Source organism: Cebidichthys violaceus, unplaced genomic scaffold, assembly GCF_023349555.1.
Source record: "Cebidichthys violaceus isolate CVI_PGR_0920_01 unplaced genomic scaffold, fCebVio1.0.p SCAF_14, whole genome shotgun sequence".
In the NCBI taxonomy this organism is placed as follows: Eukaryota; Metazoa; Chordata; class Actinopteri; order Perciformes; family Stichaeidae; genus Cebidichthys; species Cebidichthys violaceus.
The window spans coordinates 9,009,881-9,025,865 of record NW_027176307.1 but is presented as its reverse complement, the minus strand read 5'-3'; the positions used below and the strand labels follow the sequence as shown (position 1 = coordinate 9,025,865).

General features: G+C 43.2%; 1 protein-coding gene across 2 annotated transcripts in view; it reads right to left on the bottom strand.

Annotated features, from left to right (window-relative positions):
- disp1 (dispatched homolog 1 (Drosophila)) overlaps positions 1–15,985 on the bottom strand; it is an 85,669-nt gene that overhangs the window by 10,773 nt on the left and 58,911 nt on the right. For both annotated transcript variants that reach the window (XM_068708715.1, XM_068708716.1), the window contains one exon: positions 959–988. In XM_068708715.1, the coding sequence (XP_068564816.1) occupies positions 959–988 (30 nt within the window). The remainder of the gene's footprint in view (positions 1–958; positions 989–15,985) is intronic.

Here is a 15,985-nt window from a genome sequence, read left to right as displayed (position 1 = left end):
ATCATTTTGTCATTTTAGTTCAATTTATTTCACACAAGAATTGATTTTATGTTGATGGACCCTGGTGCAGACCGAACAACTGAACAGTCACAGCTTAAAAAGGTGGGTCAGTCTGCTTCCAAGTGGACTCTAAACTACTAACGTATCCATCTGCTGATTGTGGAATGAATTGATCTGTACTGAAGGCCATGGATATAAGAACGTCAGCCTGATTAATGGTTCACCAGCGGTTCTCTGTTAAAAAGTGTGTGACAGCGATAACGCGCCTCACGTGCGTGTTCGTGCGCTCCCTGACATCCTCGCGATGCGTTCACATCAGTCATCTGGCAATGTGCAAAGGGGCGTTTGTACAGTCCTGTCTCTACCGCTATTCATGCGGTCGACTTGCAGTCTAATAAGGCGTATAGTCAGTTATAAATCAGAGTACATGAATATAAAGTGCATTAAAGTGCTGCATAAACTTCTGTCAGTCGCTGGAATGTGATTTCCCCACGTTGGTCCTGATGACGCAGGATGATAATCTGTAAAACTGTCTAATCTACTGATTCACCTTTCAGTCTGTATGACTTCATGTTTACTCCTCTTGGTTCTTTTGTAAGGAGTCAGTGTGAACAGGAACCAGAGAATATACCGAGCCCCATCCTTATTTTGCCCCCGAACCTTCCTGAAAGCCCAGAAAAAGCCGTAATCCTCTATTAGACTGTGGATTGGTTTTGAGACAGCAGAGTTTACTGCAGAGATACAGAGAGGAGGAGAGCCGAGCTGCTGGCTAACAGAGGCCAGGTACAGAGAGAGAGACGTGACTCCCGCCGATAACTCTCATGACTCACTACTGAGGAATGGCGGTTCCGCAGGGGCCGTGATGGATGGGTGACACAAATAAAATAAAAGGGAGGAGAGAGCTTTGCGATCCAGAACATCAACACGGAGAGAAAGGGAAGTTTTTGGCAGGTCTCACCTTTTGGGGAATCGAAAGGGCCTCACAGGGCTGAAAAACAGAAAGAGGGAGATGAATCAGGCTCAACGTTTTCAAGTCAAAGCAACAGGCAATAAAACACACATTGGCGGAGACTTTTGAGCAAAAGTGGACATCTTGTCTTTTCAATCCTCTGCAGTCTTTTCTTTTTCCAGCAGCGGACTCTTGGGGTCACTGAAAGCATTCAAACTGACGTGGCTGTCAAAACCATTTCCCAGAAAACCCCTCACAATACCCGTTGCTCCTTTTTTCAAACCTTTCAGATGTGACGGACATGCTTACAGCACTCGCATTTCTGATACACAGGTGTCACACACAGGAGGACAAGATGAACACTACAGATTGACAAAGAGGTGAAAATTCTGCCGGGGGGGGTGGGGGGGGGGGGGGGGTGGGGGTGTTAATCCACACACACACACACACACACACACACACACACACACACACACACACACACACAGGCATACAGTGTGAAGCCTTCAGCTGCTCAGGATCTGTCTGGGCTTCCCGTCAGCTCCTCCTGGGGGGCGGTGGGGAAGCGTCCGGTATGCCGCCAGCGCCCCGGGTGGAGGGGAAGAGGAGGAAGGGGGAGAATCAGATACGGCCACCGGATCACAGCGGGGTTTGGAGGAGATAAATGTTACATGGGCTAAAGGGGTGAGCAGGGGGATGAGGGATCTAGTGTATGTGGAGAGAATACAGGGGAAGTCCTCAGATCTGGAGAGAGCCCAACATGTAAATTAGATAGATCGAACTTTTCAACAAATGTAGTACGAGGAGAGTTATGATGCTCAATAAAGGTATTTTGAGGTGTGGAGGTTTTTAAAGGGGACATATCATGCTCATTTTCAGGTTCATACAGGTTCATTCTGGGGTTCTACTAGAACATGTTTACATGCTTTATTGTAAAAAACCCTAACATTTTTCTTATACTGTCTGTCTGAATATACCTGTCTTCACCCTTCATCTGAAACACTCCGTTTTAGTGCCTGTCTCGTTTTGCGTTCCTGTCTTCACAGTGTCACTGCAGTGTGTGTCAACTACACTGAGTTTAGCGTTACCTCTACAGGTGACTGCATCGTTGTGACGTCACATCCTTACTGAGGTCTGGACAACTCGTTTAAAGGCACAGTGCCTGAATACGCCCCGTGTGCATTTCCGGTGCATTGAGCGTCTTGATACTTTTACAGTATTCATACAGCACCTAGACCTGCTTTATAATAGAACAAAGAAATCTCTCTGGTGGAGGAGAGAGTAGAAAAGAGTCTTCACTTCCCTGTGAAGGCATTAATAACCACCAGGACCACTGATCCTCCTGCCAGAAAAGACTACAGTGGACATATAAATTGTCCGCTTTAACAGCTTTGACTAACAGCTAAAAATAATTCATGAACACTTCTCAGTGCATCACAGATTCACTTCCCCACTCTTGGAAAAGTGGCCTTAATTTAACCCCCCCAAACGGCACAGAGGAACAGGAAGTGAGTCCTGGGGTGGGCCTCTGCTGCAGCCAATCAGATCACGAGCATCGGTCCCGTCTGAGATTTAGGCGATCTGGCCAGAGGGCCCAAAGTGGTTGTTGTCGTATTTTTTTTGCCGTCAAAGTTAAATTTGCGGAATGTTCTAATTAGTGGTAATGGGAGGCACAAATTAATTTGAGCTATTGGTGAGGAATTTTACTCTACGGGGGGTGGGCTGTGGGGAGGCCGTAAATCCCTTTAAACGTTTCACTGGACACATTAATATGACAGCCAGATGTAAAGTGGTCGAGGTTTAGAGCCAAATGCAAATACACACAGACACAATATGCATCTCTGGACACTTCTGGAGATGCATAGTGACTTGATAAAGTTTCTTGTGTTCTAGGAGACTTCTTCATGCTCTCAAATATTGAATTATTCCTCATTATAATAATATAAGTGATTACTTCCCTTGAGTGGACTTTCCCTTCATCAAGTGACCTTTAACCTGGTTTAAACCAACAATGCTTAATGAAAAACACATTTTCCCTGCCCTGCTTTTAACTTGCCGCCAAGGGAACATTCTGTATTGCTAATGTTATTCTTTTCACTGTGCTCTTGTCTTTCCATGTATGGCCTCTTGACTGCAGACCTCAGGACACAGATATGGCCCAAAAATGGATGAGAGGAGTTATTGGAAAGAGTTGGAATGGATTCACGAGAGCGCTTTCAGGGCATATCTATCAGTCTGCTGAAGGTCTGTTTTGAATTTTGGTCTGCGGCGCTCCAATCTGAATCCATTTTCAGCCGATTGGAAGGACACGCAGCATACCTGAGCAGGCCATTTGGCCCCAGGACTTAAAAACAGCAAAGATGAATAGATCGAGAATCCATCCAGTCAATGGCAATAATTCATCCCCCTCTCATAAAACCAGAGGGACCTTTCATAGAGAGGGAAGGAGATGAATTTAAGATCTGGCGAGTTGCGAACATCAGTCCCTGGGACTTATATTTTAGGCTCAATCTGTCGACTAAACAAAAGGGACCCGACACCATCAGACCGATGCACGCGGAAATAAATGAAACGGTTAAATAAAAAAGGCCTCGGTGGGTTCCAACAGAGAGAGGTAGAGCGGACTGATGATCACAGAGGCTCTAGATTCAGTAGTTCACTCTCTCCACTCGGTTTCTTTCTCTCCCCTGGCCCTGACTAACCTTTCAGTGTTATTCTATTTACCAGAGGGAGAGTGTTTCAGGATCACTGGGCTAATTAATAAGGTAAACACAGACCTCGGGTCGCTCACTCAGCACCGTGCTGACAGAGGGGAGAAACGGAGAAGCAGATGGGGGCTGTGTGTGTGTGTGTGTGTGTGTGTGTGTGTGTGAGTGAGACCTACACACATTTTTTGTGGCTTTCTGAGATGAAAGTTGGTGACCAAAAGAGAAATGCGGTGAGCCTTTTTTGGTGGCGTGGGATTTCCCTGAGAGATGTACAGCGATGGCTCATTTAGAGCTTTAAGTGTGCTTGAAATGACCGGGTTTGTACCAAGGGTTGTGTGACCATATCTAAAGGCAGAGGGGCTTAGAACCTTTCTGAGTGGCTACAGACTGGCGTCATACCTTCTCTTTCCCCCATATTGACCGATAATTATCACAATATATACATAGTAATAATAATAACAATAATAATAATGCTCAGTTCGCAGTTTTAACAGTATTGTTACAGAAAAAACTAGAAGGTTAATTATGGTTATAATATAAAATTATTTGTTACAGTGAATTGGTTGTTTATCTGGTGTTTTTGTAGGTAAATTAAAACAGATTGAAAAATAACTATCATAACTAAATCTCATCAAATTATCGTTGCTATCGTGACGATTTTATCGTCTAGTGTTTTAAACTTTGGACAGCATTTTTGAAAAAATAAGTTTATGGGATGTGTGTATGGGCAAGAATACTATAGCACAACATACTGTCAATCTCATTTCATATTTTTCTTTGTGAGAGATTCTGCCAGGTTTGTGTTTTCAAAGGTCGAGGTCTTTAGGAAGTTTAAAAAAAAAGAAAAAAGACTTGCACCAGGGAACGTACAATATTGTGGGGTAATGCGTCCATATTTGCAGATTAACGTGCACGAGTCTGCATGTGTGCCGGGTAAATACTTTGTGAATGAAGAGCTATTAGTGTCAACCGTCGGGCTGCTGGGCCCGCCTCGCTGGAACACTGCGCACATTTAGAGGTTGGGCCTGGGCATGGAATAGACCCGGACTACCAGTGCTACCATTGGAATGACATCATTAGACTAGTTAGGCAGAAAGCCACTGCACTGTGCCTGATAAGTAGGCCCGTGGGTGTATATTTACACAAAGACTCGTGGCTACAGCGGCGTACTGAGAGGGATGTTAACAATCCCCCAAACACAGCCCAGGGTGCATGACATTAATATGGCTGTAAATGGGAAACAGGGAGATTTAACAATGTGTCAAGTAGAGACAGTTCAAGAAACAATTCTAATGTTTGAATATGAACTTTAAAGTTCTCCTATATTCATATGCTGACAGTGAAGTCTAAAGCGGGCCTTTTAAGTGGCATGTGATGAGTGGGTTGTCCAACAAAAGGCCTGAAATCAATGAAGGATGAAGTTAGTGGAGCCGCATCTCTGTAAACAAGTAATAAAATCCATCAGTGCAAACTCTTCAAAACCTATAACTCAATACATATGAGAAATACCTGAGGAGTGCTATTAAGAGGACGCTTTGTGTGTCTAAATGTATTCAATATGATCTTCAATTCACTTCTCCGGACCGTTCTAACCTCAAGAAATGTGACAGACAACGCTTGACAAAAGAAATGTGAAAAAGTAATTTTTCGGAGGATAATAAATCTAAAAGCTAATGTTGCAATAAAAAAAGCAAAGATATGTGTGTTTATAATAAGTGGGCTACGCTAGATGTTCCAAGGTACATTACCCTCAGCAGCAGTAACAGTGTGATTCACAGGGCATCACGTTTCCAACAGGCCTCCAATAAACACTGGAACAGGCCCGCACTGTTTAAACAAGGTTTACATGGAGGTCAGCTGGGGACACTGTCCTCTCATTATCGCCGGAGACACGGGACATTTCACGGCACGTGTAGTAAAGCGTTCTGTTGTGCGTTTCCTCACATCTCCATGTCCGGATGTTACACGTCACTATGAGGACAACCATAAGCTTCTATTAGTTCTCATATTATCATGTGTGCCTAAATGTGTGAGTTGTGTCATTTATTAAAGTATTTAAATGCTATGGGAATCAAAGCGAAAGAAATTCAATGTTTCTCACCGTAACGTTTCAAAATGGGATTATCTTTGACGCCGCTGTTGGAAACACAAGTGGATCGGATACAACACAGTGAAGAAGGCAGTTTCACGAGAGGCTACCGCAAGAAAACGTGTTCTTTAATTAGAGTAAATAGACAACAAATCACTGACGTTCGTTTTTGGACTGCTAGTGTTAGCTAGCCTTGGCAACATGACTAACGCTACACAAGCAAGCGAGAACCAAACGTCTATGTTTGGTTCTTTTGTTCTAGAAGTCAGCGTAGAAGCTTGTTTCTGGCTGCTCCTTGCTTTGTAGCCACTGGTTCTTTTCTGGCTGCTAATGCTAACTAGCGGTAGCATTAGCAACATGTCTGAGCCTTATATCTATATTCTGAAGCAGAAGGAATGGAGTGAATGTGTTTTCATGTCTGCGAGTCAACTGGTGAGCACGGCCTTTTCTGGCTGCACCTGCCATTCCCCCAAATTCTTGGAGGTGAAATACGGACCGCGCACAAATTCCAGGCGTACAGGACTTCAGCACTGTAGCCAATAGTTACAAGCTGTCAGCCAGCGTGACGTCTTTATTATGGCTGCTCCTCGCCTCATCTTTATGTCTTTTAGCTCACAAACCCAGAAGCAGAGCACATGCAAGAGCGTGACAGCTGGTACAGAAACCTCCAAACAGATCTTCACAGAACAGGAAGTGGTCTGGGGCATAAATAATGTAGGATCATATGCTATTAGAGCTGCAGCCATTTATGTGATTAGTACACCTTGCTTCTACAAGGAGAAATGTAGTCTATAACTGTTAGAGAGTGCCAGCAGGAATCTCTTACTGATGAATGAATGTGCCTGGCCAGAAAATCTGAATCCAGAAATCCTTCTTTCCCTGCCAACCTTACAACGCATAGTTAGTGCAACTGTAAGCAAGCCAACTTTAAGTGGGCCTGTGTGGCCAGTGGGAGCAAACAGCAGGGTTTCCTAGAGGACCTCCGAAGGTGGAACCAATGGTTTTCACCTGCTGCAGCATCAGAGCTTCACCTCCTCCCACAGGCCTCTGTTCATACTCCTGGCTAAAAAAAAGAAGAAGACATGCAAAGAGGACAGCGCAGAGCAGGACTTCATCGGACTTTGGAGAAGCGCTCTGGTGATATAAAGACACCTTGTAGCTGACAGTCGCTGCAGTCTCATTCATCACTCGTTACTTAGAGGGAGATCAAACAAATCTCAAAGAATGGAACTATGATATCTGATGCTATTTTGACCAAGATCATTTTAGGAGACCTTGCCCCAGTCGAGGCCCTGAGGCTAGGAGCCTTAATGATGATGGCTGAGTCAAAGCCTGTCCTCCCCATTCCCTCAGAGAGACAGTGTGTGTGTGTGTGTGTGTGTGTGTGTGTGTGCGTGTGCGTGTGCGTGTGTGCGTGCGTGCGTGCGTGCGTGTGTGTGTGATAGGAAGGGAGAGTACTTGGGGTGGAGGGGTCTGGAAAAAGTGGAGGTTTGCAAAGTGCAGAAGAGGAAATAGAAACAGAGAAACTTGCTGTTTATCTGACAAGGTGTGCCGCTTGTTTCTGTTAGTTTCAAACAAACGTTAATGTGAACCCATTATATAAAACTCATTAAATACATGCATGTACTGTAGAAATCCAAATGAAGTCTTAACTAAATATTGAGAGTCAAACTATTTCTTAGTGGATATAAACTACACTTTAGCTGAAAATCAACCTCTTTGTTTGAAAAGCTCGCCAAACGTGTTTTTTGCATGCGTTATTAAAAACATATACACACACACGTGGGATACTTTATAAATGCATTCAGCCACCTAAACTTCACAGATGATCTCATTCTTTAAAGAGAATGTACTCTTTCATGCTAGAGTCAACGTTATCAGTAGCTACAATTATCAGAACAAGACGAACATTCAGGCTCCCTCATGTGGCTCAAAAGTGAACTGCAGATATGAATGCTAAAAGACTACGGAAGACATTCTGCTAATGTATTTAATGAAATGTCCGGCGACCCACCTGTGGCTAAACGACCCAGTCTTTGGATTGTTCTAATACACCATCTTCTGAATATGTCATCTAGGAAATTGTAATGGTAATTTTGGACTTTTTATGGACTAAATGACTAATTGAGAATATAATCAACACATTCCTTGGTTATAAAAAATAAACGTTTGTTTCAAATGTAAAAAACAGAATATACTGCTATTTATCTTTAGGGTTAAGAAACTTGAAACCGTGCCTTACATCTTTGAGAGCAACTAGTGACTGTGCACACTACGTTATGTTTCCCGTGTATTCTGTATATATTTACACCATAGCTAAATAAACAAATGGATAAATCATTTTTTGACACCCTTGAAGACACTCATAAAAACATCTGGGGATTTCCACACCGGCATTTAGAGAACCGCTAATTCACCGGCTGACTGTACTGCTGCTGCACTCACTAATTGACTTGCATGTGGTAGAGCTGGTTAGGTTATTTTAGTCTGGTGACGGTGTTTTTGGTCCGTTCATTTGGAACAAGACTAAAGGTTTGTTCGCACCACTCCATGTTTTTTGTTTTTTTTCCTTCAAATAGCCACTGCTCATTTCATCTGTAAGCCTGCGACAAACAGCTCCTGTTTTGGCCAAAAGTGCCGAGCCTCACCTCGCTTAAAGTAGCAGCAGACGTGAGCTCATGTTTTTGTATTTATTGCAAAGTTATTAAGGTTTAAGTTTAGTTATCGTTTTAGCTTCCTGCAGCATGTCCACTGCCTGACAATGTCAGTTTGAGTTACAAATTAACAAACGACTATCACTTATTGAAACTTAGTACATCCAGTGAGTAAAACATTTATTTTGCTGGTCTGTAAAGTACACCTCGAACAGAAGACATCAAAGACAACAAAGCCCTAAAAAAAACAAATACATTTGGCCACAGTCTGGACACATGTAGTAGTTTATCTCTTTCAAAGCGCTGCGATAATCTTAACCAGCCATCTATATCCAGCTGAGGCCTGGCTAGCTGCTCAGCCAGCTTATGAGAAGTTAGGACAATGTCCTGCTCCCATCAGGCTTTGATCCCGCTTCATGGGACAGCGCTGGGCCTCTGATCTGGGATGGCTCTCTTTATGGGCTTTGCTTCAAACCCAGGAACTATACTTTTAAACCTGGGGGAGGGAGGGGGGTGTACAGAGAGAAATGAAGATGGCTTCAAGAAAGAAAGAAAGCAGGGAAACAGTTATCACAGGGGGGGAGGGGCGGGGCCAATAACAGGAAACTAGCTTACTCCTTGAACCGGGCTCTGTCCACTTTCAGCTCTTGACCCAAACGATGGGACTGGAGATGTTTGCTAGCCAGGACTAACACTCGTTCACCTCAGTAAACTATCTATTTTGTTGATTTAATCACACAAAAGCATCACTTTAAATGGTGTGTTTAATAGAGATGTGCTCAAAAGTTACTTGAAAAAGCACATTCAGCATGAAAAAAATGACGAATCCACTAAAGAAATCTTAGTCGACTAAGAAGGAAATGACGGACTGGTGGACTAACCGACAGAGGGTGCAGCCCTACTCCTCAACCACATAACCTCCTGAACCCACGTAGACCGGCGGGTCCGTCCTCTCTCCCACACGTGCTTCAGCCTTCCCTTCATCCAGAGAAAGTACTCTACCATGTCTCGACTTTTCTACTTCTGTGGATATTCATTTTCACAGCAACCAGACGCAACCAAAGCTCAGGTAGCTCTCCGGCTCAAAAAGGGTCTGGTTATGGAGAAGAGAAATGACAGCATTACAGTCACTAACCAGTGCACGACATGTGAAAATCACCCCAAAGAAATCTCAAAGGGAAAGCAACCGCATGTTTCTCCTCAACCAATACATAGACAATCATACGTTTCCTAAAAACACCAGCAGTTGTTTTGTTTTCAAAATGTCAGCACGCGTCACACGTTCATCCTGGGCTAACCTCACAGCTCCTACAGTGCAGAGAGGATTAGACGTCAGTAGATCTCCTCCATCCATCACCCAGCTTCTTCACACAAGCCGCAAAATATACACATACATATCAACACGCTTGTTGGTTTTTTCCAGATGCAATCTTGTCATCTCAGTGGAGGTTAACACCATGTAACTGAGGCTGTTAACTGAATGTTTTCTGTGTATAGAGAAGCTAGAGCCTGCAGGCTTTTAAAAAGACCCTGATTGCTAGTTTGTCTCCTTGCAAATGAACTGTGAAGGTAAAGTGGCCCAGAGGGTCACATATCACCACCAATGTGGACACATCACAAAGCTATGCAGTGTTATGTTTCCCTGCCTTAACTAACTACAGTAACTTGCTAACACATAGCTAACATTATCTCACTAACAGCCAACGTGTCCCATCATTTAGTGGTCAACTAAAACAATACTTTGTCATGCTGAGACCGGATGTTTTTAACTAGCTAGAGGCATTTCCTCAGCATTAGAGCCTTCGGTTGCATTTTGTACGCCAATTCTTTTCTTTTCTTAGAGCATGATGCGTTGTGCTCTGTCTCTATTCCAAGCTTCATCTGAAATCCCTCAAAAGGAAATAAAGAAAAAAAAATACATTTGGCGAGTGAAGTAGAGATGCTGTATAAAGGCTCTGGTAGCAGTGGCGACCTGTCAATCACTGTGTAGTCCCGCCCTAAAGCATACCCTGCTTTATGGTCTGTTTGACTCTAAATGGACCATAATTTACTAAATGAACATCATGCTGTATTGAAGAAGACTTGAAACTAGAGATTGAGACCATAAACTCATGTTTACAATGTTTACTGAGGTAATAAATCAAGAGAGAAGTAGAGTCAATTTCTTATAGACTTCTATACAACCAGAGGAGTCGCCCCCTGCTGGTCAGTAGAGAGAATGCAAGTTCAAGACTCTTCCGCATTGGCTTTATTTTTTAAAACCGGAGGTTGCCACCTGGGTACCTGGGTTTATTCTTAGTCGTCTTTGAAAAGTACTGAAATGCACATTTTTCCGAATATAGTTCCTTTGCATCAGAAATGTTCTCCACATATGTTGAAACAAGATAAAACCATGACACTTCTAAAAGGATGGTTGTAAACTACTGAACTGTGTTTATATGTTTACAGTATATATCTACTATATACTTATAGGTTCTTTGGGTCAGCCACATTGGCTGGTTTCTCAAACACTTGTTATTATTTATAATGTGCTAAGCCTTGTCAAGCTGACACCCTGGAATACAGAGCACACGGATCACTTTCAGACAAAGCCTGGCTGGTTGAGGCTTGCAGCTGTCTGACGAGAGAGCGAGAGGTGGAGGGAGACCAGAGAACGGAGGTAAACGTAAAAGAAAGAATGAAGGGCAAACACAGAGCAGAGTCTTCTGATGAAGCTCAGACAGGTCAACACTATGCACACATGCATGGTCCACCCCAAAAAATAAAATAGTTCGGACCCGTCGATCTGATAAAAAGTTGCTCAATTACACATGATGAACCGCTCCACACTTTGGAGACGTCATGTTTTCATACAGCTTCATAGCAACCAAACCACCTGGCGCCTACAAAGACAACGCGATTCAAACTCGCTCAAGATAATTAAAGCTGACCTGAGACGGTGTCGGAGGGAGACAGACAGGAATTCTTGCTCTCTGACGAGGCGTGAATCTAAACCAAACTCACGGTTGCCATAAACAACTGGAGCGGTTGCGAGAGAGGCATCGGTGAAGAGGGCAGAAACATTGAGCTAGAGAGAGTGTGTGTGTGTGTGTGTGTGTGTGTGTGTGTGTGTGTGTGTGTGTGTGTGTGTGTGGGGGGGGTTAAATACTCAACCTGACCCCCGGATGGTTGAGTGTCAGTGGCTGTGTTCGGTGGCTGTGTGTGCAGGCTCACTGGTGTGCAGGTAGGAGCAGGTTACTCCGGAGCGACATGTAATCTGTGTTGTGCTTCCAGAGGTCTCATTCTGGGCTGCATCTGAGTGTGCCCTGAAACTGTAGCTGTGATCCAAGTGTGCATACTTAACTGCAGGATAACCATTTTGTACTGCACGCTCTGGGCTTTTGCCTCAACAGTAGGGATTGGTTGTCTTTCAAAAGCAAAAAAAAATAATGTTAAACTTCAAGCTTCAATAATCAAGATTATACTGGCTAAAATAATTCGGAATCACGAAATTATCCAGATAATAAAACTCTTGAAATGGCACTTAAACACGCTGCAAACACTTTGCCTTACATTTAATTAAGAATACGGACGCCTTCCGAAACTAGCTTCCAAACAGGAACCGGTTCTAAATGAGTAAAATACCCAAGGTAGGATAAGGTCCAGATTTAACGGTTCTGCTATCGCTACTTTAGAAGTTCTGGACTGAGACGTCCTCGTCATTTTACTCCAGTGGAGGAAACAGCAGTTTATCACAACATGTGACCAACAAGCAGAACATCAATCTGTGATCAAATTATAATAATAAATTGTATTTTTCACCTCTACCATGAAGCTAAAGAGCTTTTTCAACTCATTTGTGACAATTCCTACAATTATCCCGTTAATGGAAATTCATCACGATCAACTTATTGAGAGTTTAAAAAGTGTATTCCACCATGCCTTTAGCATACGCGCTCGAATGTGAAACAGAAAGACACAGTCAACTGGACCCTGCATTCTTTGGTCCAACGTCCCAAACAAGCAGCCGCAGCACAGAGGAAATGGGATCCAGTGCTGTGGCTTAAAGGCTCTCACCTGGAGAACTTTTAAACCTGCTGGCACACACTGAGCTGACCCGGGCCAAATGGCTGACATCCCAAGGACACGCCGTTTCCGTCCGATGCTAAATAATACACATAAAACGGCTCCGAGAGATAATCTTACAGCGGAGACGCAGACGAGCTCTTAACACTTTTAACAGACCCAGAGTGAACACATTAAAGACTGAGGGCTGAATGTGCTTCTTTTTCAGCGCACTCTACAGAAACCGCTGAGCTGTGCCCCGCCTTCTCCAAAAGGTTTGCTTCATTTCAGACGTGGGTAAGACCCCAAAGGCTTTTGATCGCTCCCAAAAATAGAAACATTAGGAAACAGAGTACGGGCTAATCTTGCTAAATGGATTAATGCTTGGTGAAGCCGAGAACAGGGGCATAAAAAATCCCCTGTTGTGAAACGAACGTATAAAAGGAGATAAAGTTACGACTTATCAGTGTGTGTGTGTGTGTGTGTGTGTGTGTGTGTGTGTGTGTGTGTGTGCGCGCGCGCACACACGCACATGCTGTGATCACAGATCACAAATCCCTTGGCTAATCTGGCAAATCGCGGCTCCGAGGCAGATAAAATCGATATCTGACACCATCTTGTCTGACTCCATACCCTCAAATTATGGAGGGGATTAGGGATCTGTAGTCTCTTGGTTTATGTCCATGTGACTACCGCCGAACTCCAGCCAGCACAGAGCCCTGAAATCAAAAGGGAGGCGAGGTCTGAAGGTTTTTTTTCTTAACGTCTGGGTTCGGGGCAAAACTCCACAAGTGAGACAGGTATATAGTTTCCTTACGTCTAATCTCACCATCTGACACACAAAACTGTACAGGAAAGTGGGGGGAGGGGGGATGCAGTCTTGGAGTGAACCCCGGGCCCCGTAATTCAAACCTGTCATCGCTGAACAAGAGGGACCTGTTTGGTAAATAAAGAGAGCGGTTTCAAAATCGGAGACGTGAACGTCCCATGCCACATCTGCTCCCCATTCTGATGTGGACCGGGAGACAAGAGAGGGAGGGAGGAAAAGAGAGGGAGAGAAGAAAGAAGGGGAAAGACAAAATTGAAAGTAAACGGAGAGCGGGGAGGAGAAATAATCGGGGGGGTGAATCTAAATGGCTGCAACACAATGGTGTAGTGCGTCTCTCTGCCCACCCATCATCAGGTCTGGTGCGCTGCGGCTACATGAAAAACCTCAGCTTTCAGCGCCACCCACAGCGCTCTTTCCTTCTAATGAAAATGACGAGGGGAGATCCGACTTCATTTCAGTGAGGAAAATTCCACGTCGAGCAGCGAAGGAGATATAAAAAAAGTCTCATGCTAATCAGATTCCCCACAACGAGCCGCTACCGTAAAGAAATGAGCTGACATGAGTAAATAATCACTTCTGTGGAGATGGTAAATATAGGATTATGCAAATGATTATGCAAAGGCTTTAAATGGCTCCAGTTTCACATGCGGTGGAGGGCCTGTGGTTTTGGTGTAAAAGGGGAGAAAAAACAACTCACTAAATGTGGATCGCTCGAGGAAAGAGAGAAGAAGTTTGCCAACGAATGAGTTCAATGCTAACATTCTGCTTCTGACTGGAGAAGGCATGGTGACCATGAGCGTGCTGGCATGCCGGGTTCATTTATTTTTTATTTATTTAATTTTTTTAACTTGCTAGATTCCTCTCTCGTGTTGTGGATAAACTTTGCTTTGGCTGTTTGTATCCCAACAGCCAGGAGGGTCAAGCAAACTAGAAGACTGTTAGCTAGAATCACAGACTCACCGCGGTATGCCTCCGCCCACTAGTCATGTGTCACTTCAACATGTTATCCTATTAGACGTTTGGGTAAAATCCTTAGACGGATTCGTCTAAGGATTTTACCTTGCCCTGGGCGAAGCGAGCATCAGGGTGGGGGAATGATGCTGGTAGGGTTTGAGAAATGCGTTTCCCGGAGCACCCGCCGTTATATGTTTTTGTTCTCTGTTTTGTCTGTCCTATCTGTATTTCCTGTACTAGGTAGGTACAACATGATTAAAGGTAACAACAAAAATCTATAGATATAATTATAAAAAAGAAAGAAAAGTTATAATTGTTAATAGTTGCTTAAAAATGTAATAATAACAATAAATAACCACAAAGAAATAACAATACAATTCAATATGATTGTCTGATTTATTGTTTATTGTTATGTTTGTTTTGTGTTCAAAAAATCTAAGAAAACACTTTGAACTGCCTAATAGTCTTATTATTGCCATTTGATGACAATTGCTCATATACTGTAAGCCTAAATAATATATTTAGTATTTTTCACAAGTTTCAAAAAGTGCCCCCAATTTTTTTTTAAATGCCCCTGAATTTCAGTCGCCCTAAAAAATATGTAAATTTCCTACCCTGTGCATAGTTACAAAATCATTTCACCTCAGGTTGATATCAAACCATCTCAAGGTTTCTCTCAGAGAGAACCAGGACATTCTGACGTAGCATTTCAAAATGAAAGCCCTTTAAAGAGGAAATGGTGCATAGATACAAAATAATTTCACCTCAGGTTCAAATGAAGTAATTCATTTTACTGAATTGCCCTGCAGCTTTAAATTCAGTTCATTCAGGTGTGATGTGATGTCAATCAAAAAAGCCACGATATTATATTTTTCTCATCTTCTAACAAGAGAAATGTGTGTGCATGGACTTTATCTGTGGTAATTAAACTACTTGTTTCAGCTCTATTATCTCTGTTAACATCATAGTTGGTCAGTGAATTCATGTGTTAGGATTCTGATCATATTGGGCTCTTAGGTTTATTTTCTGTGTCTTCATTTCAGATGTGAGTGGGTAAGTTTGCCCAAAAAAGTTGTGCTTTGTCTCGTAGTAACGCTTCACATTACCGCTTTGAATAATTGTCACGGTCTCTGAACATATGAGACACACTGGTTTTAAACTGTCCGTGGGAAGAATGAACCTATGAAAGAGTCTGTTCATTCTTGGTTAAAGACTCTGGTCTCTCTGACCACTTCTCTCTCTTTGGAGAACGTCATGTGAAATAACTTCTCTGACTCACGTAATAATTCTTCTACTCTTCGTTCCCTTTCCTCGTCTCCCCCGTGTGTCTACATCTCACTCGAGTCAGGAAACTTGTCAGAATACCCATATTTGATTGGCTGAGCTGCATCACGTGATGTGATTTACGCCGCTGAACAAGTGCCGTAAAGGCTGGAAAAGCTGCGCTGGTTAAAATAAAAGCGCTCACATCGCATAATAATTCTCAATTATCTATCGGTTTTAGGTCCTGGGTCCGGATACAACGGCATCTGGGTCCGTATCTGGACCGCGGCCCGCCTATTAGTGACCCCTGGCCTACAGTGTCTTTGAGTACCTTTTAAAGCGCTGTACAAATAAAATGTATTATTATTATTAAAGCTGATCAGATCCCCACACACGGGAGCTTCGCTGGTTTTCAGAAGCCTGTGTTCAACATGACGGATTTATCTTCACTATGACTGCAGTTTGTAAAAGATTAAGACAAAGAGATCCACGGAC